General features: G+C 24.3%; 2 protein-coding genes across 9 annotated transcripts in view; one reads left to right on the forward strand and one right to left on the reverse strand.

The window, feature by feature from the left end:
• Window positions 1–22,704, reverse strand: part of LOC126898557 (vanin-like protein 1) — a 28,889-nt gene extending 6,185 nt beyond the window's left edge. Inside the window, exons 1-5 of one of the 5 annotated variants that reach the window (XM_050672736.1) lie at window positions 22,434–22,704; window positions 18,376–18,628; window positions 1,424–1,594; window positions 1,122–1,265; window positions 871–1,040 (exon numbers count right to left, since the gene is read on the reverse strand). In XM_050672736.1, the coding sequence (XP_050528693.1) occupies window positions 871–1,040; window positions 1,122–1,265; window positions 1,424–1,594; window positions 18,376–18,567 (677 nt within the window). In that variant the 5' untranslated portion in view covers window positions 18,568–18,628; window positions 22,434–22,704. Of the gene's footprint in view, window positions 1–870; window positions 1,041–1,121; window positions 1,266–1,423; window positions 1,595–2,728; window positions 2,961–11,438; window positions 11,729–18,375; window positions 18,629–22,433 lie in introns of those variants that run through there. The other 4 variants (XM_050672737.1, XM_050672738.1, XM_050672739.1 and 1 more) reach the window with 4 other exon arrangements.
• A 51-nt stretch (window positions 22,705–22,755) lies between these two features.
• Window positions 22,756–26,564, forward strand: LOC126898572 (uncharacterized). 4 transcript variants are annotated; one of them, XM_050672769.1, is made up of 5 exons: window positions 22,756–22,985; window positions 25,244–25,432; window positions 25,488–25,588; window positions 25,699–26,081; window positions 26,267–26,564. In XM_050672769.1, the coding sequence occupies exons 2-5, from the start codon at window positions 25,262–25,264 to the stop codon at window positions 26,389–26,391; spliced, it is 780 nt and encodes a 259-aa protein (XP_050528726.1). In that variant the 5' UTR covers window positions 22,756–22,985; window positions 25,244–25,261; the 3' UTR covers window positions 26,392–26,564. The 4 variants fall into 4 exon arrangements, with proteins under 4 accessions (XP_050528726.1, XP_050528727.1, XP_050528729.1 ...); XM_050672770.1 differs by lacking the exon at window positions 22,756–22,985 and having other exon boundaries at window positions 25,036–25,301; window positions 25,356–25,432; XM_050672772.1 differs by lacking the exon at window positions 22,756–22,985 and having other exon boundaries at window positions 25,036–25,301; window positions 25,413–25,432.
• The last annotated feature ends 27 nt before the right edge of the window (window positions 26,565–26,591 follow it).

A 26,591-nucleotide genomic window follows, 5' to 3' on the forward strand; every position in this document is an offset into this window, starting at 1 on the left:
AAAAAAAAAAAAAAAAAACACATCATAGTAAAACCAATACCTTCTCAGCTTCGCATCGAAGCTAAAATTTTGTAAAAAAAATTAAAAAATGAATATATTGAAATGTCGAAAAAATTATAAAATATTAAAAAATATATTTATTTTTCTTACTGGTGATAAATAATAACAAATTTGTTTTAGACATAGTTTAAAAGGGTAGTAAATAAATAATAAAATAAAAGGTTCAACAAAATGATAATTGAATCAAACGTTTTTAGAATCATCAGTTCACTGTATATAAATTTAATCTAGGTTGGTATATTATTAGCTACGAACTAAATAAAAAGTTCATCATTTATAAGGAGTTATTATAAAAAACTAAAATATATTTTACACTCTGTATAACAAGTGATGTATCTCCTTTGCTTTAATTCTAAGTACTTGTAGTGGGCTACCTATATCCTAATACAACACTTGACACTATTTCCTACATCATCTTTGCAGACACCAAGTCCGCATCACAATCCTAATTTACATCCAACCATCTCTTTTATGGTTTACCTCTTTCTCTTCTTCCTAAAATATATGATATATAAACTTTAAAAAAAATATTGCGTTCAATCTGTTATGTAGATATATTAATTCGGACAATTATGTTTATTAAGCCTGATAGAGGTGCAATTTGGTGGTTGGATAATGACGTTTTCGAAATCAAATTAAAATATATATTTTTGAGTTTTTGTAATAATTGGTTATGAAAAAAATAATAATATCTATTTATAAATATACTATGATAAAAAATGTCTATGATAATTTTTTATAGACAGGTCAGTCATCATTATCACTGGCAAATTGTTAAATTAATTATGAGTTATTTAACTATTTTATTACCTGGCGACAATTTTTCCCTGTCGGTCAAAAACTACGTTTGTATTGTAGTAATTTTCTAAATCATCAGGACACGATGCATCGTCTTCTTTTTTACAATATTCTATTTCTGGTAAATTAATCACTACGTATACATGATTTATACGAGCAGCACACGACAATTTTTTTAATACCTAAGTGAAATTACAAATTATTTTTATTTAATTTTTTGATAAATTTAAAATGTTTAAAATTGTAAAATTGAAGAAACTAACCGGACTACAATTTTCTGAAAAACAAGGTATTGTGTTGCTTTCTGGAGAAGGTATTTCAGTTAAAAATGTTCTAATTTCTTTTCTGTCATCTGGTAGAGTTACTCCCGCGAGACCACCCTCCGGGAAAACAAGTATGTCTACATCCTAAAATAAAGTACAATGATTTCTTATCAGAATGAATTCTCAAATGAAAAAAATGTTAAATTTATGTCTTTTGGTCATTAAAATATTTTAATAGCGTACTTTATTTATCTTAAGTCTCTAATTTTATAAAAAAAATATATTAAAATCAAGCGACTTACGTATCGACTGACATGACTTATAATATCTTCATACACTGGAAGATTTTTATCTATTTTTTCGGATGGTGTTGATCCTGATGCTGGAAAATATTCAACAACAGCTGCCACATAATGTTGGCTATCACAACCTTTGTTTTTATTAGTTTCATTTCCACTAACCATTAGGGTTAACTAAAAAAAAAATGTACTTTAAATTTCCTATAAAAAATTATTTAATAATATTATTATCTAATAAAAGATTGAAAAATGATGAATAACTGTAATTTTAATGTTTTTATAAGGGACGAAAAGCTATTTTTAGAACTTAAAAAATGATAACAATTTTTTAATAAATATCGGCTGTAGACTTAAAATATAATCTATTTAGTACCTAATATTTTTATTTGAGATCCAAAGAAAATAAAGAAAAATTTTAACAAATTGTATTAATTTATATATGAAAAGAAACAAAAAGTATCTGTCATACATTATTCATTTATACAAAAGTTGACAGTGCACTCTCTTAACTTATAATAATTACTATTACTATTGTAGTGGTATAATTTATACTATAATAAAATTAATTATCATTAGTTTATTAAGAAATTATAATACTCCGTTAATGTGATTTCTCAATACTACTACATTTACCTTCTTCACCAATGAATCTCCCCCTGTAATATGATAAAGCTATGATCCTTATAAAAATAATTGATGTATAAATAATAAAAAATAACTAGCTATTTGATCAGATAAACAAAACTAACACTATTATTATAATCATAAATTTACTTAAATGTCTGTAATAATGATTTGATTAAAATATGAGAACTTTTCTACCAAATAAAAGTTTAGTCTTAACGTAAAACACTATTGTTTATTACAAGCGATTTTATTATATATACGACCTCTACGAATAATAATATTCAACATAATTAAAATACGTGTTAATTTGTTGAAACGCAAAAAAAAACTATTGTAAACATCCAACTAATTATTTCTCATCTTAGTTTATTTAATTTAGGTATAATTTTACCTTTTTAGTGTATCATTTTGGTAAATATTAAAAAAATTGCTAATTCTACAAGATATTTCTAAAATAAATCTTTGGCTCAGTTATTTTTTTATAAAATAACTTTCCTTTTTTTAAACGCGCTTTTAAAATGTTTAAATATTTGTCAATACACCTTTTACGTATGCATAAAATAAACATTTTGAATATTCATTGAGAAAATAAATTAAACAAAAAGTTAATTTGCATTAAATAAAACGGAGGTCTAATTATTAAAATCCACAACCAAATATATTTACTTGAATATCACTTACCCCTGTCACGCACGTAACATATAATATAATTAAAGTCATAACTTTGTTGAATATAGCCTCTTTAAGAATATTTTTAGTTCTAAAACAAATTAATTGTATACTTTCAATATTAATTCTCATTTTGGTTTTATAAATTTCATCACACGTCTTTTAATAAATTTACAATTCATAAGACAGATCGATCATAAAGTTATTAACGTAGTTAATAAGTCGGACTACCATTATAATGACTCTGAAAAAACGTGAAATAATGTGTTACCACCAGACATTATCTCTAAGGCTAACCCCACTTAAATAGTCAAACATCTTAATAATATACAGAGTGGACTATCATGTTTCGACAAATCTAAAAAAGAATTTGATGCAGCAAATATTATTTCTATAAAATAGTTTTTACAATTTTGGATTATGATAAAAATACATTTTTTTACTATTTGTCTTTAATTATTTCTAATTATAAAAAAATAGTTAATTTTTATTTTTTTTAAAAATCATAATAACCTTTTTGTCAGCGATTTGGGCGTTTATTAATTTTACTTTGAGTCATGTCAAACTTTATAAACGTTTGTATTTTTACCAGCTAATGAAAATGTATACAAGAAATAGATTACACAAGATAAAATAAAATTTTGCGGCTTATAATATTTAGACAAATCTTATTTGAAATTTTGCTACTGATTCTAAATTTTGTTTCCGATATGTTCCATCACATCAATTATTTCTGATATAATTACTAATTAAACGATAAAAGTGCTTAAAAAACTAAAAAAAATTTTTTTTAATTAAATTTGTTTTAATCTGTTATATAGTGTTGTGCGAAATTTGACAGCAAGTTTAACCTGTTTTTAGGCTATTTACATCTAACAATTATATGTTAAACAATTTCATGAGGATTTTAAAAATGTTATTTTTTGTCTTGATGCGTCATTAAAAAATGAAATAAATGCTGTTATTAGAAAAAACATGCGTAAATGTTGAAATTTAAAACAATTTTTCATGAATTTTTAAATGTGTTATTATTGATTAATTACTAATTAGTATTTTTATCAAAAATAATAGATATAATGGAACAAATCTGAAAACAGATTTGAAATCAGCAGCAAAATTCCATTGGGGATAATTATAAATATTAAAAACACAGATATTTATTTTTTGTTGTAATAAATTTGTAATAAATAATAATTTTATAGAATTTATTACGCAGAATATTTCATCATAGATATGTATGTTAAGACCATTTTACTTCGAGTGACTTCAATTTCATTGATAAAAATCGATTATGTAATTTTTTAATTCCGTATATTTTTAATAATGTTAAAATAAAATGTTATGATATTTCATAGTAGCAAAATATATGCGATTCTAGTATATATATTCTAATATTTAATTATTTGAATAGCATAGTATAATTTGGATCGTAGATCTTTGATTATGTTTAAGTGTTCAAGACAACAAAAAAAATTTAATAACACCTCTTACAAAGAGTTTTACGGCCCTAGTTGAATACCATAACATCTATGAATTTATCATAATAATAACCAAAGTTGAAACCGTTTAAAAAATTATCTATTACCTTTATAAATGATGATCATAAAAGTTCATAAAAATTATGTTTCTACTAATATAATTTTACTATTACATTAAGTATTTTTTAAATGTATCTATATAATAATATGCTCACTATAAAATTTAGTATCTAGCTATTAAAGAAATTTTTATCTTGAACTAAATTTATACATTTCTTAGCAACATAGAAATATCAAATTTATTACAGCGAACATTTACTTTTGATAAAATGGGTGTTCTACGAGAATTTATTTTCAGTATAATTAATTTTATGGATACCATTCACAACATTTTTCGTAGAAAACCATCGGAAATTCGTCTTATTAAGGAAGAAGTTCAAAGCATTTTACACAAAGATCCTTTTTTATTGCAAATTCACTTTGATATTATCGCATCGCATATAGACTATGCATACAAAAAAAATAAACGTCCTATATTCAATCCAAAATATTATAGAACGCCAGAAGGTACTTTGAATATGCAAATGTTATTAAAAGACATTAACAATGTACCATCGTTTCCGGAATTAATTAATCAATTGGAACCTTACAATAATATGTTACCATCACCGAAGCTTTTCAAATTAGTGATGAATTTGACAAAGAGTGGATTAATAGAAACTGTAGAAAAAAAATTTAAATTTCAACTACTTAAAAAATTTGATGTCGATTTCAATGAACATATACCAAACGTTGGTCATTATACAGTGTTTAAATTGAATTCATCAGACGTAAGAAGTGATAGTGAACTAGGTCTATATGGATTTTTTAGTTGTAGACTCGGTGATGTGTATAATTTACTTAAAGCCGAGGATTCCATTAAAATAATGTCTAGCCTAAATGAAATTCTTAACGATAAACCAAAAAATTGCGATAATTGGAAAAAAAGTGTTTTCGGCAATCGACCTAAGTCATTCTTAGTATATAAAATACCAAACGCTAACGAATGGGAAATAGATGGAAGTATGACAATTAAAAATATTATGCCGAAATTTTTATTAGTATGGACATCTAACGCCCCCCAGCCTATTAAAGTACAGCCCACTTCTTGGTTAAAAACTTTTTTTAACAAACGGATTGGTGGAAAAAAAGGTGTTATCAATTGGACGATATATACTACGTCTTTTACGGCTATTATTTTATGCACTTTCTCTGAAAAACCAAAAAGGTACCCAGGCTTCATTTGGGGAGCTTTATGTGATATTTTTCTTAAAATTAATGTATAATCAGGTTTTTTTTTGGCTACTTCATTATCATATATTATATGCTTATATTAATAATACATTAAATTTAATGAATTATAAAATGTTTTTAATATTTAAAGGAAACTTACAAAAATTAACTTATTTAATACGCATTGGAAGTATAAAAATAAACAGATAAAGAAAATATGAATAACGTATGATACATGGTTAAAGTAGCTTAACATCTTAAAAATCTAAAGTTAACTTAAAAATCAATGAAAACTAAGATATTCAAATAAATATGAGTACTTAGTCAATTAAATTCATTCAATTTGAACTTAATTCATAGCTATTTTATTAATAATTTGGCATCTATCTCTGTTAGTGCAGAATTTGTCCCATAGAATACAGAAATGTAATACATAATAACCTTACATAATAACTATTACATAGTTTTTATTTTTATTTGAAATGTTATATTATATTATTATTCACTTATATTCTATTTAAATATATCTGATAATTTTGAATTAAAAATATTATTAAATGATTTGAGCATTAATAATAAATTGTAATAGAACGTTATATAAATTTAAAAATAAAAATAATGATAATACAATTATATACATTTTATGTATATAATTGTATGTATATAAGTGTAGTACCACACTTCTGGTATAATAACAGGTTTCATTTTATGCGAACAGTTTTTAAGTGTGTACGTGACTAAAGACTAGTTATAAATGAATGAATCGCACTAGCGGAATCATCCAACGCGTTTAATATTATAAAAATAAGATGTCAATTTTCTATTATCAGAGTTAAAACATCGTTTAATACGAATAAATATTGATAGATTAATAAATTTAATACATTTTTATCAAACTAAAGAGCTAATTTTATTGGTATCCAAATAAAAATTTTGATTTAATCATAGCAAGGTATAAATGATAATTAAAACAAATATTTACCACACTTTACTCTATGAATATTTGGTTAAGAATCATACTTATTTTATGATATTGTATTTCATCGACATAATTACAGACTAAGTCGGTATTTATAACGACGAGTATTTTTCATCCGCTACTTATTTATAATTAATGTATAAAACGGCTAATGGAGGTTTCTATAAGCTTATTAATCATCTCTAAGTTACTAATCAGTGATAAGAATAATAAATAATTTATAACTATCTATTATAAGTATGATACCTACAATTACTATAGGTACTATATATACAGCATGTTTATTATAAAAGTATTCATTGTCTAACATTTAAAAGATTTATTTCGTTAAAACATAAAATAAACCACTATAATTTAATAATTATAAAATATAAATTATAACTTTAGAGAATTATCATAAGTCTTACAACATATTTTTTTATCATTCCATCAAGTAAATAATTATTTTATTTTTAAATTTTATACTATTGTTTAGTTAAAATTTTAAGCTCTTAAAGCAAACTAATGGCAAAAATGGGTTGTAGTAATCTCAAAAAATACATGATTATGTAATTGAGGATTAATGAGCCGTTTATTTATATGTTAATTTCTTTTTTGTTTCTATTGAGATAATTGACTAGTATATCGAACTAATGTATTAACATGAATGTTTTCATTGCTAAAAATGTAATGTGACGTGATGAATTTTAATTAATAATTTGTATTTTCACGATAATTCTTTCGATTTCCGTGTTAACATTGACCTCTATTACTACAATTACTTGTATAGTTACCATTAACTTTTAATTGCGTATAGCCAATAAAATTAACATGTTAATAATATTTAAATTCGTTTTTTGACTTATATTTTTATTTTATAAAATAAAAAAAGTAACTTTTTTCGGTCTGTTAAAAGATAAAAGGTCGTATAAATATTTGAATAAGATAAGGTTTTTACAATAATAGTTTGACATCATTTTTTTTTTATACACGATGAATGTTTTGCGCTTGGTGCTTCCTATTTATAATAACACGTGTTTATCAATCAGATTTATAACATGCTTTAAGTATTTTAAATTACAGGTTAACTTTTAGTACTCACTACAAAGCTTTAATACTATTGATTACTGAAATCCAGTTAGATTTCTAAATTTTAATATTAAGTTATTTCTAGGAAGTATTATAATAAGTATTTTCTACGGTATAAATAGAAAAATCTAATAAAAATAATACATTTTCATGGTCATAATTGAAGTGTTAACATTATAACTTGAATATATTGAGTTTTTTGTGTAGGCAGTATTATTTTTCATTAAGTGTGGTATTACCAACATGTTAAAATAAATTAAACATTAATTTTTTTAAATTATATACTGCAAATAATACATCTGCTTGTTACAGAATGTTGCTTGCTGTTTTGTTAAATTCAAATATATTTATTGATAATTTCTATATAACCTAAAAATTAAACATAAATATTTGTTGAATTCATACAGACATTTGTGTTGTTCAGGTCTACAAAAAAATTGGATCGAGTTTTCAATGACTAGTTTTTTTGTCGTGTTCTAGTAAAACTACGAAACCTTAATATATCACTTAGAAAAGGATATTAAAAAGAAGATAATAAATTAGCCCTCTCAAATTTTTATCTACTTAGTTATCTCGCCATTTGAAAACTAAAAGGTTCTATTATACAATATCCATAGGAGATTAGAACATTTTAGTTTTCGTTTTAAGATTTGTTATTAAAAATAATCGAACCAATGTAATAATAACAGATTAAAAAATAGTTAAATACTAATAACCTATATTCAATGATATTTCTACAAGATAACTTAAAGGGTATCGAAATAATCATTTACATGGACTCAATGAGAGACTCTACATGATTTAAAATACAATAGTTAATTTATTCTGTTTTAAATTGGTAGGAAATTCTAAACACTATTATTGATTAGGATTTTTTCCTTATTATAATTATTATTTGACTTATATAAAGTTCTTATAATTACTATACGTTCAATTCCATAAATATTTTTTGGATTCCCGTATGGTCAAATTTTATGCTTATTATCCGCAAAAGAGAACAAAATAATAGTTTAGTCCATGGTCTTATCGAACCGGGCTATATTTTTGATTATGATTTTTTCTTTTCTGATATGTTGTTGAATTTCAACTAAGGTTTTTTGGTTAATTTTGCATTATTAAAAAAATTGAATTAAGATATAAATATTTCAAATGCAGCATCTTTTTGAACACCAAGCACTACATAAAAATTATTACTATGATTTCTATTGAAATTATTTATTATGATATATATATATCAAAAAATGATGTTTTCAATGAAATTTTGAGCTTTCCACGTAAATTTACTGTTAATAGTAATTGTATAATTTCATAACCACATATCAATCTATACAACATCATTTTTCAAATTCTCATAAATTTTTCTATTTAATGATGCCAATTGCAAACTTGCAAGTTGAGCAAAAAAATGTATGGTAAAAAGTTTAACTTCATAAAATGAACTTTGAAGAATCAAAAATTTATTTTTTTTTAAAAAATTATTTTTGACATATAATAAATCAAAATCAATAATATTTGAATTAATTTGTATACGTGGAAATATTCGCTTTTTACTAATTAGTAATAATTTCAAAAACTAAATATAATATAAATAATCTAATTGTAGACTTAAAAATCAGCAAAAAAAAATCTAATTAAAAAGTATAATTTTAATTCTTAAGATGGTCTACAAAACGAAAATTTATTGCTTGAAGAGCTTAAGGATGTATCCATGTTTACAGTTGAGTTCTGACATTTCGGACTCATTGCAGAGTCCATCTTCAGAGTGATAGTTGCTAGTCGGTGGCTGCAACTATACTCAACGAAACGACAGAATTCAACTATAATCATGTGTCTATCGTTAAGTACTTCAAGCAACAAGACAATCCATGAAAGCTTTAACACATTCATGAATGAAAATTTTTTTCAATTTGTAGACCAGTCATATGACTTTTTTCTTTGCATTATTCAGTTTTATACTCCTATTATTTGTGAAAATACTTAATTAAAAAATAAAATAATTTAAAGTAAGTATTTTTATTCGAAACATAACAATTTTTTTTACTATTACGGCCAATTTTTCATAAGGGAACATTTTTTTAAAAATATTTTTATACATTTTAAAAGCTTTAATTTAATATAGGTATGACTAACGTAGTTATTTCGTAATATTTTCAAAAACTGAGTTAAAAAACAAAATTTTATATGCATGGATGGTTTTTTTCAAGCCCTACCTGTACTTCAGTTATTCATTGAATTTTTATAAAAAACGTACCAGAAGAAAGTTTATTGTATCTAATATACCTTATTAAGTTTTAATAGGTTTAGTGTTTTTAAAAAAAGTTACAACAGTCAGATCATCAAAAAAAATATGTCGATAAAGAGGGAAATGTATACAGTATTTATAAACTAAATATTTTAATGATCCTCCCATTATTTTAAAAGTTATAGCAATATATAGCTGAAAAATATAATTATGATTAAGATTTTTCACACAAAAATAATATGTTTTTGAATATGATAGTAATTTTAGTCACGAATTTAGGTTCTGAGGACATTTTTTTTAATTTAAAGTATATTACATAAGCTTTAATTTAAGGAATAAATAAAGGTGTCAGGAATTACGGAACATTTTCAAAAGTAAACTTTTTGTGCAAAATAAGTTATTTATAATTCCCTTTAATCGTTAGAATTTCAAAAAAAATATACCTAGTGAAAGGGATACAAGGTAAAATTAAGGTATTAATAAATAAAATTGTTTTGATCCATTTAAAAAAAACCGTTATAACAGTTTTAAGAAAAATAAAATTTTAAAAATATCAAAATTTTCTAATATTAAAAATCGTAATATTTTCTCATTTACAAGGAACAAGCCAATTTTTTCAATTTTTAGAGATGATAAGTTCAAATTGATTAGTTTGTGATATTTGAAATATTAATAGCAAAATCGACCCAGTAAGTATTGAGCATCCGTGTTCACAAACATACACACAAAAAACCACAACACATAGTAAAATAATATCTCCTCAGCTTTTTGTATCGAAGATAAAATATTCGACACATAAAATATATTATAGTTGGGTCAATTACATTCTTAAATATTTTAACTTTTATAAAGTTGATTTCGCCAACTTAAGTTAAATTAAAAAAAAATTTGTCATAGTAATTAACAGTATTTTATCTCAACCTTTTATTTAAGTTGACATGATCATTTTGTTTTGCGACAGTAAATGTATTCATAAAAAATTCATTAAAAACAACGTTACTCCAAATGAACTCAATTTTTGTTAAAAACAGAGGTATAAATATTTTACTCTGAATTAAATGGTGCAGACCCATATAAGTATATTTCTATCTGTTATACTTGGATGATTCAACATAGTATTTTTATGTACACTATAGTAAAGCGCTCATAAAGTACCATTCACAAAGATATTGTGTATGGTTTAATACAAACAGTATGTTTATAACGATGTTATATTTTGTAGTAAAAGTCGTGGGTGTATATAATCGCTTCCTCGTGTTATGAATTTAGCATGAGGTAAAATATGTAAACAACTGCAATAGTTAAATAAAATCAACACGCAAGACTTCACACTGATAAAATTTTTACTTGTTTACTTTAGAGTAAACTACATTATTTTCTTGAAAACTCATAAGTTAACATAATTTGAATAATAGTAATTAAAAACTTTTGAAAAAAGGTAAAATTGTATTTCTACTAATTGATTTTGGATTTAAATATTTTTGAAATTACAATACATTTTTATTATATTAGGACTAAAACTTACGAATAAATTTACAAGTATGTATTAAAAAAAGTATTTAAAACTCTAAATGTGAAAATTAAGCACTCTCTTACCAGTAGATAACATAAAAGTAATAATTACAAACTAAAAATTAAAAAGAAAAAAAATTGTAACGAAAATGTAATTACTAAAACGCATACCTTTATTGTTATTAGTTATTGAAAAGCCACATAAATAAGAGATCGCACTATTTCTTGGGTTCACAGCCAAACGGTTGTACACGAACTGATGATAGTCACTTGTAGTCCGTTGCAAAGAAAAAGCAAGAAAGAAAAATAATCGCACAAAATGGACTATATAGTATTAGTTTAATATTGAGTCGTTCACCTTGATGAATAGTGTGTGTGTGTGTGCGTATGATCAAACCAGGAAACTGTGGTCAGAACGCGTTAACGAGTCGGAACAAGATGCTCAGTCGCAGCCGGCAGTGTATCTCCTATGTTATTGTTTTAGACACAACACGACGCAATTGATAAGCTATGCGCGACACAGTCGTAAGACCGGGCGGTGGATAAAAATCTTATTTTAATCACTTTAAGTACGCAATTCGTGCATAAATAAAAAAAAAATATTATTATTTTATCACCTCCCGATTGTTTGTAGCGTTTTAATGTCAATTAAAATAACATTCATTGTGTGTTTTAGATCAATTACGCACTATAAAAATATTGCTATGAAGTTATCAATCTTAAAAGCACTATTATGATCTACAGGTCAATGAGAATAACACTTGCGTATTATAACATATATTTAAATGAATAAATCAATTTGACAAAAATATTTTGTTTTGATTACCGCCGATGTGTTGTTGTTTAATAATTTATAATGACGATCATGCTTATTTCATAGATGTCATTCATATGAGCAATATAAACAAAATGTTTGAGGGATCTAACTTATTTTTTTTCTTTTTTTAAAATATTTCTTTGTACATTTTCATACTTTTTTTTTTTTTTTTGAGGGGCCTAAGTCCCCTTTAGACCCCAAAAAGTGCGTCTATGTGTATTAAAACCGTAACTAAGCAAATATTGAAAACTTCGGTCATGAAAACTACCGGTTGTCAACACCGAACTTAATTCGTGTGAGTCACAATACTAGTTACACTAGTAGATAGTTCGTGCTTAATAGCGGTAGTCATTACCTCAGAATCATGTTTAATTTATCAATACCCATTCACAAAGTACCAAGTAAAAGATGACACAAACCGTGTATTTAATAATGGGTAAAACATAATTCCTTATATTTTTTACATAAATTAGGTTACTGAATACAATTAAAATCAAAACAGTGAAAATGGAGAAGGGATTAAAAATAACAATAAGTAATATATGACTCTTTCGGGGCCTTCACATCATAATTATAATTTTGATGTGAAGCTTCCAATTTCAAAATAAAAAAAGGAGAAAACGTTTTGATAAGCATATAACATATGCATGAATTTAATCAAATATATTTTTCAACAAGAAGAGTGGTAATTGTAATGAGTTACTGTGGCGCTTAGTAAATATTTGATAAGTCCAGATTTTTATTAAAAGAGACAAATTATTAACTAAACAAAACGAAATCATAAACTGCATTTAATTATAAACTGCTGTGTTAAAAACAAATTGTGATAGTCACCTAATCTATTAGATAAAATAATCAAAAATGCATAATATACAATTTGTTATTATAACAATTATAAATTAACTATTAATGTTGGAGAATTGTTTTGAAAAATATTGTGCATTCAATTTAACCCGTTTGTCTTGTTTGTCTCATACTGAAAAATTTCACGATTCCGAGCCTTTAATATATTAACATTAATATTGCTAACTATATCGTAGTACAACCGCATATTAAAAAAAAAAAACATAAGAACTATTATTATTACACCTCAAATTTAGAAATATTATTTTTCCTGTCTATGGAATATATTTAAATATTAAGACAGTTATGTTGAATAATAAGCTGATTCAAATATGTGTACTTATACACACAGAAGTAAATATATTTTTATAGGATAAAAATTCAACATTTTTTTTATCAAACAACACGTTGTGTACACGTAAATAAATATGCGTATAAAATTATTAATTTAAAATAAGGATGCAATATTAAACTCTGAAGCGAATTAAAATGTTGATATATTTTTATAGAAGTATGATAAAAAAATTAGACTTAATCAGATTTTTATTAAATATTAACGACAATAAAAATTTCACTATTTTTTTAGGTAAACAAGTATAATAAAAAATGTTATTATTTAGGTTTAGGTTGAAACCTGCATAAATAAATTACACTAAAACACTGTAATAATGATAGACTATATTTATGTATTTCTTAGCGCGTAATATATTACGACTTTAATTACAACCTTTCAAACTTTACATTTTAAATAATCAAAATATCAACTGAAATGTTTTCAGACCAACTTTTTTTGATAGGCCCACCATAATTATGAAAATAATACAGAGTATACCATGACGGCTAAGGTGGTCATTTGAGGCGATTAAAAACGGAATGGTTCATGATATCTGAATAATTATGTACTTACGTAATTCGAGAAATAATTCAAGGGAGAACATTATTGTAGTATCACAGCGTGGTAATATTGTGTCCTTACGTTGTTTGCAAAAATATGTATAAGAAGTTATTTTAGATAATCAGTTCTATCATGTATAAAGTATCAAGTATAATTCTGGGGAGTGCTATATTTCAATAATTTTAGCAACAGTCATAAGAAGATAGAATTCAAACGTATGTAGCATTTTTTCTCATAAAATCATAATTTGGAATAGTTAAGAGAAAATAAGGTCTCCAGTACAGCAAAATTATATAGTATCTCGGTGGCAATTTTTGAAAAAACATGTTTAAAACATAAGTAAACATTTTAAAACGTTCCGTAAGATCAATGTAAATTTTGAAATTTTTGGTGTTTTAAACACTGTGTGTTTAAAACTTAATAACCTAGATTTGTAATTAAGGAATAGCAAAGTAAAATTAACAATTCAACGTACTGTTTCTTGAATCCACTTTCAAACTCCTAAAATTACGAAATCTTCAAAAAAAATATAGTCTTTTTTTATTTATTAATATCTATTTAATATACATTTCTATTACTTTTTCTTTTAATTCTCTTAATTAATATAAATTAAATAAATTTTCAATGGTATACAATAAGTTAATGAAATCAAATTGGTTAATTGTTTTACGGAGGTACACTTGTTATTACTGTTAACAACTTTTTTGGTATACTACATTGCAATTTATTTATTAATTAAAATTTGTTATTAAAAGAACTGATAAATATCGAATGATCATATTTTAATTTAAGAATCGCCAGCTGAGAAAGACAATGAAAAAAGATTAAAAATGAATTATATTCATTACTTTATAGTATAATCAACTTACAGTATAATGCACTCTATATAAAGTATTTTATTGAAATAATTTATACTAAAATGTTGCATTTCTTAAGTCAAAAAGATTCAATATCCCATTAACAGTGATGCGTTTCCACACATGGTTACACTGTAATGACGGCATAACCCTTAAGCACATGGTTTCTCACGTGTAGTGATACGTCCATGTTTTGACGTCAATGCGCTAAATTGTATTTATATATTCATATGTGGCTAATCCGTAACATCAAACTATCAGGTTTCATGTAAATCGGTCAACTAACTGGGTAATTAAGGTACCCAACCTCTATGCAAGTACAGATTAATGGCTCATTTTTTGTAACGTCTTTTTGTTACATATGTATATTGCAGTTATCAAAATATTTTTGATTTTTATGTAATTTATATGGTTTGATTCGTATTAACAATTTATTAAAATTTGAATACTTATTGTTACTATTTTTCAATAAATTTGTGTAACTACAACAGTGTGTTATATAATAATAATAATATCTATAATTTGATTACTCATAATTTAAATTCAATACTTTTGCAACATCATCAGAATACATTAAAACATCTATTGATTATATGTCTAAGAACTAGGAAATGAATTCATCAATAATCGTTAGTTTAATTCTATATTTCTTATAAACACTGAGTAAGTGTAAAGTACGCGAGAATAATTTTAAAACAATGTAATTTCATATATCGCATATTGTAACAATTATTAAGCGCTAGTCTAATGATAATAACATGGGCACGTTTCGTTATTTATAAAAACAATTGATAATGAAGGAAAATATCTTATTTACTACTAATCATGACAATTATAATCATATTTTGGTGATATTAAACAAAGAAATATTATATTTCAGTTGTAATCTTTTATTACATTCACTGTTTTTACATCTTTCCTGTACTAACAGAATAAAAAAAGTGATAATTTTTAAAAAATAATCTTTTAAATTACACGACACTGCATAAGCGCAATTTCGCTGAAATGTTTGTAGGAGCTTATTATGTTGAACTCGCCCCTCTCTAAAATTTCAACTATCTTAAAAAATATAGTTATTCTGAAATTGTAGAAGGGTTAATCCTATGAGTCGCTGTCCACTTTATGAGAAAAATTGTCATTACTTTAATCATACAAGATTTCATAAATATTTAAATAAGTATAAGACAAGTTACATGATATATGGGATAATATTATTTGTTGCTGTAACTTCTTTTAGCCTCGATGCGTAGCTGAGAAGGTTTTAATTTTATTATTATGTTTCTGTCGTCACTTTTTCTCAGCTCTCACTGGACCGATTTTTTTTAACCATACGCCAAAAGATTATGTCGTATAAATATTTATATCGTCGTATAAAGTTGAAAACGTTTTCCTTTTTCTCTGAAAATGAGAAAAATCATCCCAAAAATCTTGATTTTTAAAATCGATAAATGTCGACATTTTTAAAACTTTTTTCTTAAAACTGTCGTAACTTTTTTTTTTAAATACCTTACATATATCCTTCTTTTTTTGGTATATATATATTTTTTAAATTTCTTTACTCTTTTAAAAGTCTATATCTGCCCAAGGAGGATTCAAAATAGGAATATTTGTATGAAAATTTAACTTTTGAAAATGTTCCGATAATAATGCGTTCTTTAAACATATGATAAATATAACCTTATGTTACGTACTATAATTAAAAAAAAATTGTTCCTACTGATTTTTTATTATAAAATGGCCGCAACGTTTAAAAAGTATACTACTAAATAGTAGTAGATATATAAGATTTTATATTGCTATAACTTTTCGAAAAAAGTATGAATTATTAATTTTTTTTTCTTTGTAAGTGGTATATACATATTCCTTTTAACTGATATACTTTTTTACTTTCATTTAAAACACTGTATAAAGGGGAGGCTACACTGATGAGGTCACTGACATCATCACTGTAGCCTCCCCATTATACAGTAAATCATACTAAATTAATTACAATAGTAAATAGTAGTTCTTGGTGCTTTTGAAATAACTCAATAATTCATTCTAAAAATATTTCATTGGAAAGCTATATTATTTCGTCCCTCAGAAATGTTGTACATCAAATGAAGTTACAATGAAGAAAATACGACCTCAAAATGAACATAGAATTTAAGTAGCTTTACATAGAAGTATTAAGCCTCTTATAAACATTACAAAGTGGTTATGCGGTGACGTAAACGAGATATCATTGTTGTGATTTCACTAAACCGGACGTTAGACGTCAACTGAGATGTTAGTTGTCTCAGAAAAATCTTTGAAAACTTAACATGTTACATAGTGTTATAATAACTTGGCGACGTATTTTTACATGTAGATTTATTTGTACAAACAATAATTAGATATACTTAATGATTTGGATTACTTTTAGAATGAACGCCATAATATTATGTATATCATTGTGTAATTTGAATTAAACCTCTTTAGTTACCTAGTTGTAGTTATTACAAATAAAAATTAAATCAAAAACCAACAAAAGTCATGTTTTAAAATTTAGCATATAAGATTTATTCATTTTTTTAAAGTACAGTTGGTGTTAAAACTTTCGAGTAGTAGTCATTCATCAAACGAATACTAGCAACTAACAAAGTTAAAAAGTTATTAAATTTATATAAATCAACTGACACACCAACCATCACTAAAACTTCAACAACTATGTTTGTTAATGACACAGTTTTATTATCATGCAATAAAGATTTCTTAATTTCTATAAATTATTAGTAATTTATGTAGCCAATTTGATATAATACCCACGGTATCTAATTTAGAGGCTGTGCAAACAAGTTTTGAATTGACAAATTATAAACAATGCAAAACATAACTCTAAGTATTATTATCGGTGTAAATAAGTATTAAAGAAATGACAATATTCACTCAAAAAGAAATCGCTCAAAACTATGTGATATATTGAAAATGTTCTATTAATTTATGTAAATTTTACTAGTATATAAGTTTTGAAGACTGTTCATTACAACTTTCCCACTATCGTAGTGTATCATTATCTTAACTATACATTTTAAGTAATCTTAGATTATAAAGTTAGTAAATAGCTTTGATTAAGACCGCAATGTCGTTTCATATTAATATATTGAAAAATAAATTATTATCCATAAATAAGGTATCTACTACATCTCTTCGAGCCCAGTTTTATGGCGAGGCGTAGTGAACTCATAATTATTAACTTTGTTACAAAAAATGTATAATGAATAAAATATCCCATCAGATATAAGAAAATGAGATTAGAAAACATTTCATAAGGAATATAAATTTCAAGTACAAAAAAAATTTATAAAAAATTGTACTTCGAAAATAATGAACTTAATATAATTCTGTTATGAGTTATTTTTATTAATTGTAACAAATAATAAATCATTAGAATAGTTATACTTATACAAAAACGTTTATATATATTATAGCACACTGAGTCAAAATTAAAGTTTTTTTGTGTATATTATAAATATTAGCTAGTGTATTTTATAAAATTTAAACTAAGCCATCTTAAAAATCTGTTGTGTAGTAAGGAGGGTTGAAGAGGCTGCAGCTACTCTAAAATCTATTTACTTTCCCCAGTAAAGTATTTACGTACTGAAGGCGTTAATAAAAACTTGTTAAACACTATGGTTATTCATCGAAAAATATGCAAGTCAAAAAAATTTGGCTTACCTGGTTCTCTTTTTGAAACACTCGTTGCCGCTCACAGCGTTTGTGTACATGGCAACTAACTGTATTGTATTTTTCACAGAATAATTTGTTGATAGTCATAGTAGAAATCATTTTTGCTAATTTTTTAAGACCAGGTGCAACAAATTTATTCTTCTGCAACCAAACCACCGGGTTTATTGGAGATACGGGCATGTGCGCCGGTTATATAATGGATATATCTTTTTTTAATTCTTATGCAAATAAAATCAATTACCTTTAAAATGATAAAGAAATTATTAATACTAGTTCAAATATAGTAATTTAATTAGTAATTCTTAAAATTTAATTGAAATAAATACTTTTTTTAGTTAAAATATTTATACAGATTGTTCAACCATCTTGTGGTTCAATTTGCTGAAAGTTTAGTTACCCTAACTATGTATGATATTGTTTTATTATATAGACCATGGTAATGGTTACTCAATATATTTTTTCTGTACACACCATTGATATACAACATTATGAATTTGTATATTTTTAATATCAACTGATTAAATTAAATACTTTTCGGTTAACTATTTCATAAAATGCACAGAGAGTACATTAAAACTTAAAATCACGATTTTTTTATGATAGATTTATGCAAACATATTTTTGTTCAAAATGAAGATGTTATTAATATATGCTATTAAAAGTTATTTAAATTATAACTAATTATATTACCATTAACTGTCAAAATTTATCAAATAAACATGATTGATCATATAACATTAAAAATAATAAATACTAATAAACTTATTGATGTACAAGTTGAACCACTTATTTGAAAAACGATGTAAGTTACAAAATTTTGAAGATTGAATTTTCAAGTAAAATATATTATTTATTAATAAAGGCTTCATTTATGAAAATGTTAATAGAAATTTTTTTAAAGTTCAATAAGTTCGAAAGTTTTAAAAGATGTTCAAGAAATTGTGTAAGTATTCGTGTTCATATAAATAAACTTTATGAAGATTCTAAGTATAAACTTACATTAGTAATTCGTACATTTATAATCGCAAAGAGTTATGTGTTGTAAAAATGACGCAAGCACAGATTTTTCAAAACATCCCCTTATGTTAATTATGGTAATTAAATTTTTTTTTATATATAAACTCGATATAACTCATTGAATAATTGTTGTTTCAAAATAACACACCAATGGTAGATTAAGAACAGTTTTTTACTGAATTTAATACTTTTGAACTTTTTGTTTTTCAAAGAAATGGTTCAATTAGAGAATTGTAATATTTTAGTTCAATTAATATTTTGACATATTTTTTGGTGTCATTATAATCTATTCAAAAATCAACCGAATTACTATTGTTGAGATGATAGTAAGAATAATGAATGAATTTCCCTGAGTGGTAATATAGTTTAGTATAATATAATAAAAACCATGAAATACATTAAAGTACAATTACTTTTCAATCCTCTAAATAATTTAACAATAATTAAATTTATAATTTTTTTAAAGAAAAAATAATTTCTTAATTTCTTTAAGATAACCTCGACTTAAGTTGTTAATATCTATTATACTAATATGCAGCGCTTTAAAAGGAAAGTGAAGTTTTTCATAAATGAAGGTTACGGTGTACATAAAAATCTTATAAAAGTACATTAAATCGGCAATACGGTTTTTGGTTTTTATTGTTATTTTTTAATAACATAAGAGTAAATCTACATTAATATTGAAATACGGAAATTACAGCGAAAATGGTATATGGCCGTTTTCAAGGTTTTGTCCGACTGATACATACTACTTATATACACAATATTATTATCCAGTCACCAAAACTTGTAATATCATGGTCAATTCGAATGAGAAATCATTGTTGTATTTAACAGTGTCAACGGAAAATGCAGGCGGTACATATTTTATAGCACCTTAAACTATATTTGAATAATAATTTTGTTAAAGGGAATCGTAATTACTTATAAGTGCATCATACAAGTTATAAGTACACTATTATAGTGTATTCATTATTATACATATAACATGTTCATGAATTATATGTGACTATATGAGATTTGTATGTAAAATTTATACTTCTAAAATTATGATTATGGTAAATTTAATTTTCACGCGGAGATTAATAAGAGTTTCAATTTCTTAATAATCTCTTTAATAATAAACGTTTTGGTTCATTTTTCAACTTGTACAACATTTTATAAGATCAGATATGGACTTTCAATTTTAATATTTTTAGTTTTTGCATAAGTATTTAAAATTATTTAACTATAGAGAAATAAGAATTATAAAAAAATATTGAAAACAAAACTTTAAGACCATAGTTTATTTCGCTAATAATTATTAAAGTTTATATTTTATAGACATTAAAAACTTTGAATGTAAACAGCTATGCCATCCTATAGCTAATAATTTTTTTAAAATTGTATGATCTTATTTATAATTATCATTTTTATAGCTTTTTTTTTTATAATGGAACATTTTCGACTAAAACGATGAAATTTTAATTGATTAGCAATCTTTCTATACGCCAATTAATGATAAAGCATTAATTTTCGTAAAAAATTAAATGTTAAACATGGCCGCAAATAATGGCCTACGGGTTTTTTCTTGCTTAGAATAAGATGCAATTACATGATTTATAATAGAATAAAACTATTAAAATGTCATTCTCATGCATAATTATAATGAAATGATTTCAAGAAGATCATAATTAATTCCAATCAGGTTGGGAACTATATATTTTTTGGATGGTGATTATTTTACTATATTTTAGCACGGAGGCCATATAATCTTTTTCAGAATTTCAAATTAGTAAAAAAGACTCTTAAAAATGAAATTTATTAGATCTAAACTATCATTTCAAGGTGGTTATTATTAATAGTAATAATTTTATTTCCTTTTATTTTAATTCTTACAATCTTATCATCTTATAATTCTTATTTTAATTTAATTCGAACATTGATAAATCTTGATTAACGATTATAGACAAAATGTAGTCGTAAATCCCTTAAATATTATATTTCAATTACGAGGTATATTTCCTGACTATATACAAAATATTATTTCTGCTACGAATATTTCCGTTGCAAAATTCCTCAAATATATTTTCTTAAATTGTATATTTGGTTTCTATCTATAGGCGTTATTTAATTTTTTTTTTTCACATAGTTATTGCAGAGACTAGTATTATAATAAATCCAATGGTTTATTTTAAATAAAATCCAAGGAGTTAGAGTAAAACTCCCTGGATTGGAGAGGGAGTAAAAATGTTTAAGAACTAAAAAGTCAAAAATAAAAATGTTAATAGTAGTTCTTGCAATTTTCTAGTTTTTAAAGTAAACAAAATTTATGTTCTCCCTGAAAAAAAAAATTCTGCTTGCGTCACTTATATGATACTCGGTATATATTTTTAGTTTAGGTCTAAGTTTCAAAAAGGGAATTTGTTCCGAGTGCTGCCCTCAAATTCTCATCCGGAATGTTATATGTACCACAAATGACACCGCTGTCTCTAAGTAACTCTATTTAATAATTACTTTTAACCATCTTACTTTTTTAGAAGTTTATTACCATAATTAAAATTGCATAAATGAATAACGTTTAAATAATTGATCGAATTTCGGTTATTTTAATAAAACAAATGTTATAGGTTTTGTTTTTCGTAATAGGCATACTTATAATTATTATTATAAAATGATAAACTGTAAGATAAGTAATATGATACCATTTTAAACATTATCGATTAATTTGTTTTATGTTTTTTCTTCAAAAATTGTAAGATAAAGAAAAATTAAATTATTAACAATGAAATAATTTATAATAAGGTGAAATTTATCTTTTTATCGTATTAAATGTACATATTTCTATCTAATGTATAATGCACATTTATTATTTTAACAATGTCATTATTTTTTTCTATTAAAACGTCGATTTATGTAGAAGAATTGATAAATAAAATTATGAAATTCTTTAATTATCAAGAAAATATTCAGCTTTGATAACAAATAATAGTTTTATAAATTATTACGTGAAATTATATTTCAATATGATTTATACATTTTATACTTACTAAAAATGTTTGTAATATTGATTTATTGCTTAAAATACTTGTATAAAAGACTTTTAGAATTCAAATGATGTTAATAATTATTATACCGAAAGAATTTACGATCTAGGTATTTTATTTTATCCGAGATTCACTTTATTTTTTAACTTCTAATCAATATTATGAATTCGCTGTCTGTACAAAGCAGGCTTACTAAAAAACGCGCACTACAATTTAATCTATTAATAACTATAAAAAAATTAAAAACAAATAGTTTTTTAAAATATTTTTTTCAACTATTCACTATTTATTACAATGATTTTGGATTACGAATTGTTTTTTTTTTTTTTTTTTTTTAAATGCGTGATACAAACATTTCGTTTCTGCAGTTAAATATTTGCATGTTAAATTATGCGTTTAATGATAACCGGTGTATAAACGGTTGACTTAGACAACGACGACTAATTTTTTTTCAATGTGCGATAGAAGAAATGTTATTGACCTTGATGAAACGAGAAAAACGGAGAGTGGATAAAGTGATATCCGACTTTAAACGCGGAATAAAATATTTACTAAGTAAATATTTACGGTTTATATTTTATTTAAAAAAATAAAAATACAATAATAATATAATTTCAAACAACATATTCTAGCACCTAGAATAAATACGGATTATATTATAATAATTTTATTACAAAATTTAGTTCCATTGTGAAATAATAGAAATAATAGAAATAAAAGTCTTACTACATGAACTTTTATTCTCATTTTTGAATTACTTAGAATCGCTTCTAATAGCTGTGCAGTGTAAAAGTGATTTCATATATATATAACTTATATTAACTTCCGTGGAAGTTAATTTCTAAATTATTTTATATTATCCTATATATTACAAAAACATAAATTCTATTTCCGGTTGCAAAAGGATAAGCTAAATTACATAAAAATAATTATTAAAGTGTTCAAATGGATACATTGAATACATTTCAAAATAGAAATATTAGGGAAATATTTTATTTTTAGTTGTTTCATAGAACTTTAAAACACAATTTATAATACGTTATTACTAATTTTTGTTAAAAAAAAAAATAATTAAAAAAAAACTTTAACGTCATTAGAATAAAAAATTAATCATTTGAAAAAATGGGATTCTTCCAGAAAAAGTGTTTTTTTTTTTTTAAATACTCTTTTATTATTTTGAATGTAATATATAGTGATTAACGTATACATAAAAATAAAATCTCAAATAATTGCTATTACTTGAGAATACTTTTGTTGAGTTCCACTATATTGAAGTCTATAAAATATATTCTGTTAAAGTCAACAGGTTAGTTTGATCAATTACATAGAACTTAATTGAAAATACTCAATTGCTGGTTACTTGTGATAATTTGACATAAAGCAACTTTTAATATTAGTGAAATCATGTATATTAATATTTATTAATATCTTTGTTCATTAAAATTGTTACGCATTGTATTTTATTATATAACTTAACATGAACTAAAATAAAAAAAATTAAATGATCTACTGTTTTGAAATTTTTGTTATGATTATTCTCTAAAAACGTATGATCCAAAAACTATAAAACTTACAATCATTGAATCCTACACAGGAATTAATGTAATTCTATCACTGGCAGTAGAAGTAGATATTTACAACACGAGAAAATAAGAGTTGATAGAAAGTTATGGATATTTCTAAAAAATAAGGAAAATAGGGCACAACGAAAAGTTTTTCCACGGGACTCTTATTTAAGGAGCTGACAAAATTAGTATACAATTGTTTTAGAAAAAAGATATCAGAGACACTGAAAATTTATACAATTAAAAAAGTTTCTATGGTTTTTTCTACTATTAAAAAAAAAATTATATTTTTCATTAATTGAAATTAGAGTATAGGTAATGCTTTTATTTAAAAAATGATTCATATTAAAAGGCGATTATAAATATAATTAAAATATGTTGACTTTTTTTGGTATTTTTACACTTCAATCTGGTATAATAATATTGGCCGTATCATATATTGTAAGTACATTATTTATTTTATTAAATTCATTGTGTTTCATATACAATCTTAAACATTTTGAAAGAACTAACCGTGAAGCTTTACTTTTTCCTCAGGTTTTCCGTAGCCGTTTATTTTACTTGAATACATACGTACATTACAATAAACTAAACGTACATTGTAAAAAGTATTTAAATACTATCATTTAAGTTTAAACTACATCTACTTTTTTTTCTAACGTCTCTGTATTTTCCATTCCATATTCCTTTGCAGCATCCTCGTCTGAAAAACTTTAGACGTTTTTAAATTTTTTTTTTACTGAATTTCGTAATATTTACAAAACTATACAGCATTACTTATAATGACCTCTTACAGATAAAAATACATAGTTAAATCATGCATAGTTATCTGTACACGTTTAAAATACAATCAACACTCTGGAGCTTGGGAAATCTAATTCATAGTCTACAAAATATTAAATTTCTGATAGTAATTTAAAACGTAATCAAGCAATGCATTAATGCAAATAGATGTTAGAATATTCCTATATCCGTTTTCTGAATTTCTTTCGACACTTGGTAAATGTAGAAATAGTATTTATAAGTTAGTATGTATTAGGTCAGCTATAAATTTATTATTATTAAAGCTTTGAGGTTAAATAAAATTGAGATGGGCTCTGAGATCTATAATAATTTTGTATAAATTGTCAAAGACCATAAAATTTTTTAAATCTTGTAAAAATGTTCTGAAAATTTTCCTCTTTTGTTTAGATAATCTTTTTATATATGCTGAATAATATCTTATTTTAATTGTTATTAATTCTTTAGACGATTGCGATTTGTTCTATGTTAACCAATATGTTAAAATTAGACTCTGAAGTGCCATGTAAGACTCAATTATCGTTTTTATTTCTAAAATTATTTTTAACTTTATTTTTAGTACCTTGGGTTATAGTAATAATAACTTGTATATGTGTAATTGTGACTTGGTCTATAGCAGCGACAGGTGCGTTTATAGTAAGTTTTATTAACCTAAAGATATGTATTATTATTTATGCATAAAAAATTGTAGAGGTCAACAAAAACGGTCAAAAGTGCTCTTATTATGTGGACTGTTTTTATCATATTATGGATTTTTTTGTTTATTTGGTCGTGTTTCCCGTCAGGCTTAAAGTAATGATAAAATAAAAAATAATTTTTATTTATCTATTTTGAGAAAAAAATATCATGGCAGTATAAATAAATTGAAGCTTTACGATTTATTATTATTTGTATTTATTTAGAAACGCCTGTATAGAAAATCATTGTCCAGAAGCCATGTGGCTAGTGGAAAATCCTTGGCAAAAGATTTTGTTGTATCATGATTATTCACCTGAATCAAATGATGCCGTTGCTATTTCGTCAACAAAACTTTCAATTCCAAGTTCCAATGTTGAGACATCAGCTTTTAATGTATTAAGTGACCGAAAGAGTGATGATGTTAATCCGAACAAGGACAAAGAATTAAAAAGCCTTGAATCCTACAATAACGATATTGATATTAATAATTGTACTTGTTGTCACGAAAAAACAGACATGAAGTATCGAATTCAAACGAAAAAAATAAAACACCGAAGTCAACAAAGTGCTACCATAATTGTAGTGATTATGTTTGTATTATTTTTTTGTGAGTATATTATTTTATTTATAAACAACTACAAATAATCTATACACCAGAGGTAAACTGTCGCAAGTCATATATTTTTTTTGGAAATCTGTCTTGTGATAATTTTAACTTAAGTATACAGATTAAGATCGTTTATTTTAAACGGAATATTGACAAAACAAAATAATAGTTTTTCTATTTTTCAGCATATTTTTTATATGGCTGGATAATACTTTACAGTTATAAAATATATCTAAAAACAAAAAAAAAAGTTTCAATATCGACTTTACATGATGTGCCAGAGGATAATAATTTTGTCGGAAGCTGTTAGAACTTTATTTTTTATTTCATCATATTTATTGTGACTATACTTGTACTTTAGTGTGGACTGGTTTAGATTGATAATTTTTTTGTTATTTTACGTTAGTTTCATTGTATTTATAACAAATATATATTATATAAAATTATATTTAATTATATAAAAGCAAATTTAAAAAATGTTAATATATGCTAATTTTTTGCTCAAGATGA

The sequence above is a fragment of the Daktulosphaira vitifoliae genome, unplaced genomic scaffold (genome assembly GCF_025091365.1).
Source record: "Daktulosphaira vitifoliae isolate Bord-2020 unplaced genomic scaffold, ASM2509136v1 Scaffold_2, whole genome shotgun sequence".
NCBI lineage: Eukaryota > Metazoa > Arthropoda > Insecta > Hemiptera > Phylloxeridae > Daktulosphaira > Daktulosphaira vitifoliae.

What these genes read in the sequence shown, in the direction of transcription:
- LOC126898572 (XM_050672769.1), top strand. Translation starts at nt 25,262, where the DNA reads ATGTTAACCAATATGTTAAAATTAGACTCTGAAGTGCCATGTAAGACT. An exon ending in CAGCGACAGGTGCGTTTATA is followed by an intron (nt 25,433 to 25,487) that starts GTAAGTTTTATT and finishes AAAAAATTGTAG; the next exon opens with AGGTCAACAAAAACGGTCAA. An exon ending in TATGTTTGTATTATTTTTTT is followed by an intron (nt 26,082 to 26,266) that starts GTGAGTATATTA and finishes TCTATTTTTCAG; the next exon opens with CATATTTTTTATATGGCTGG.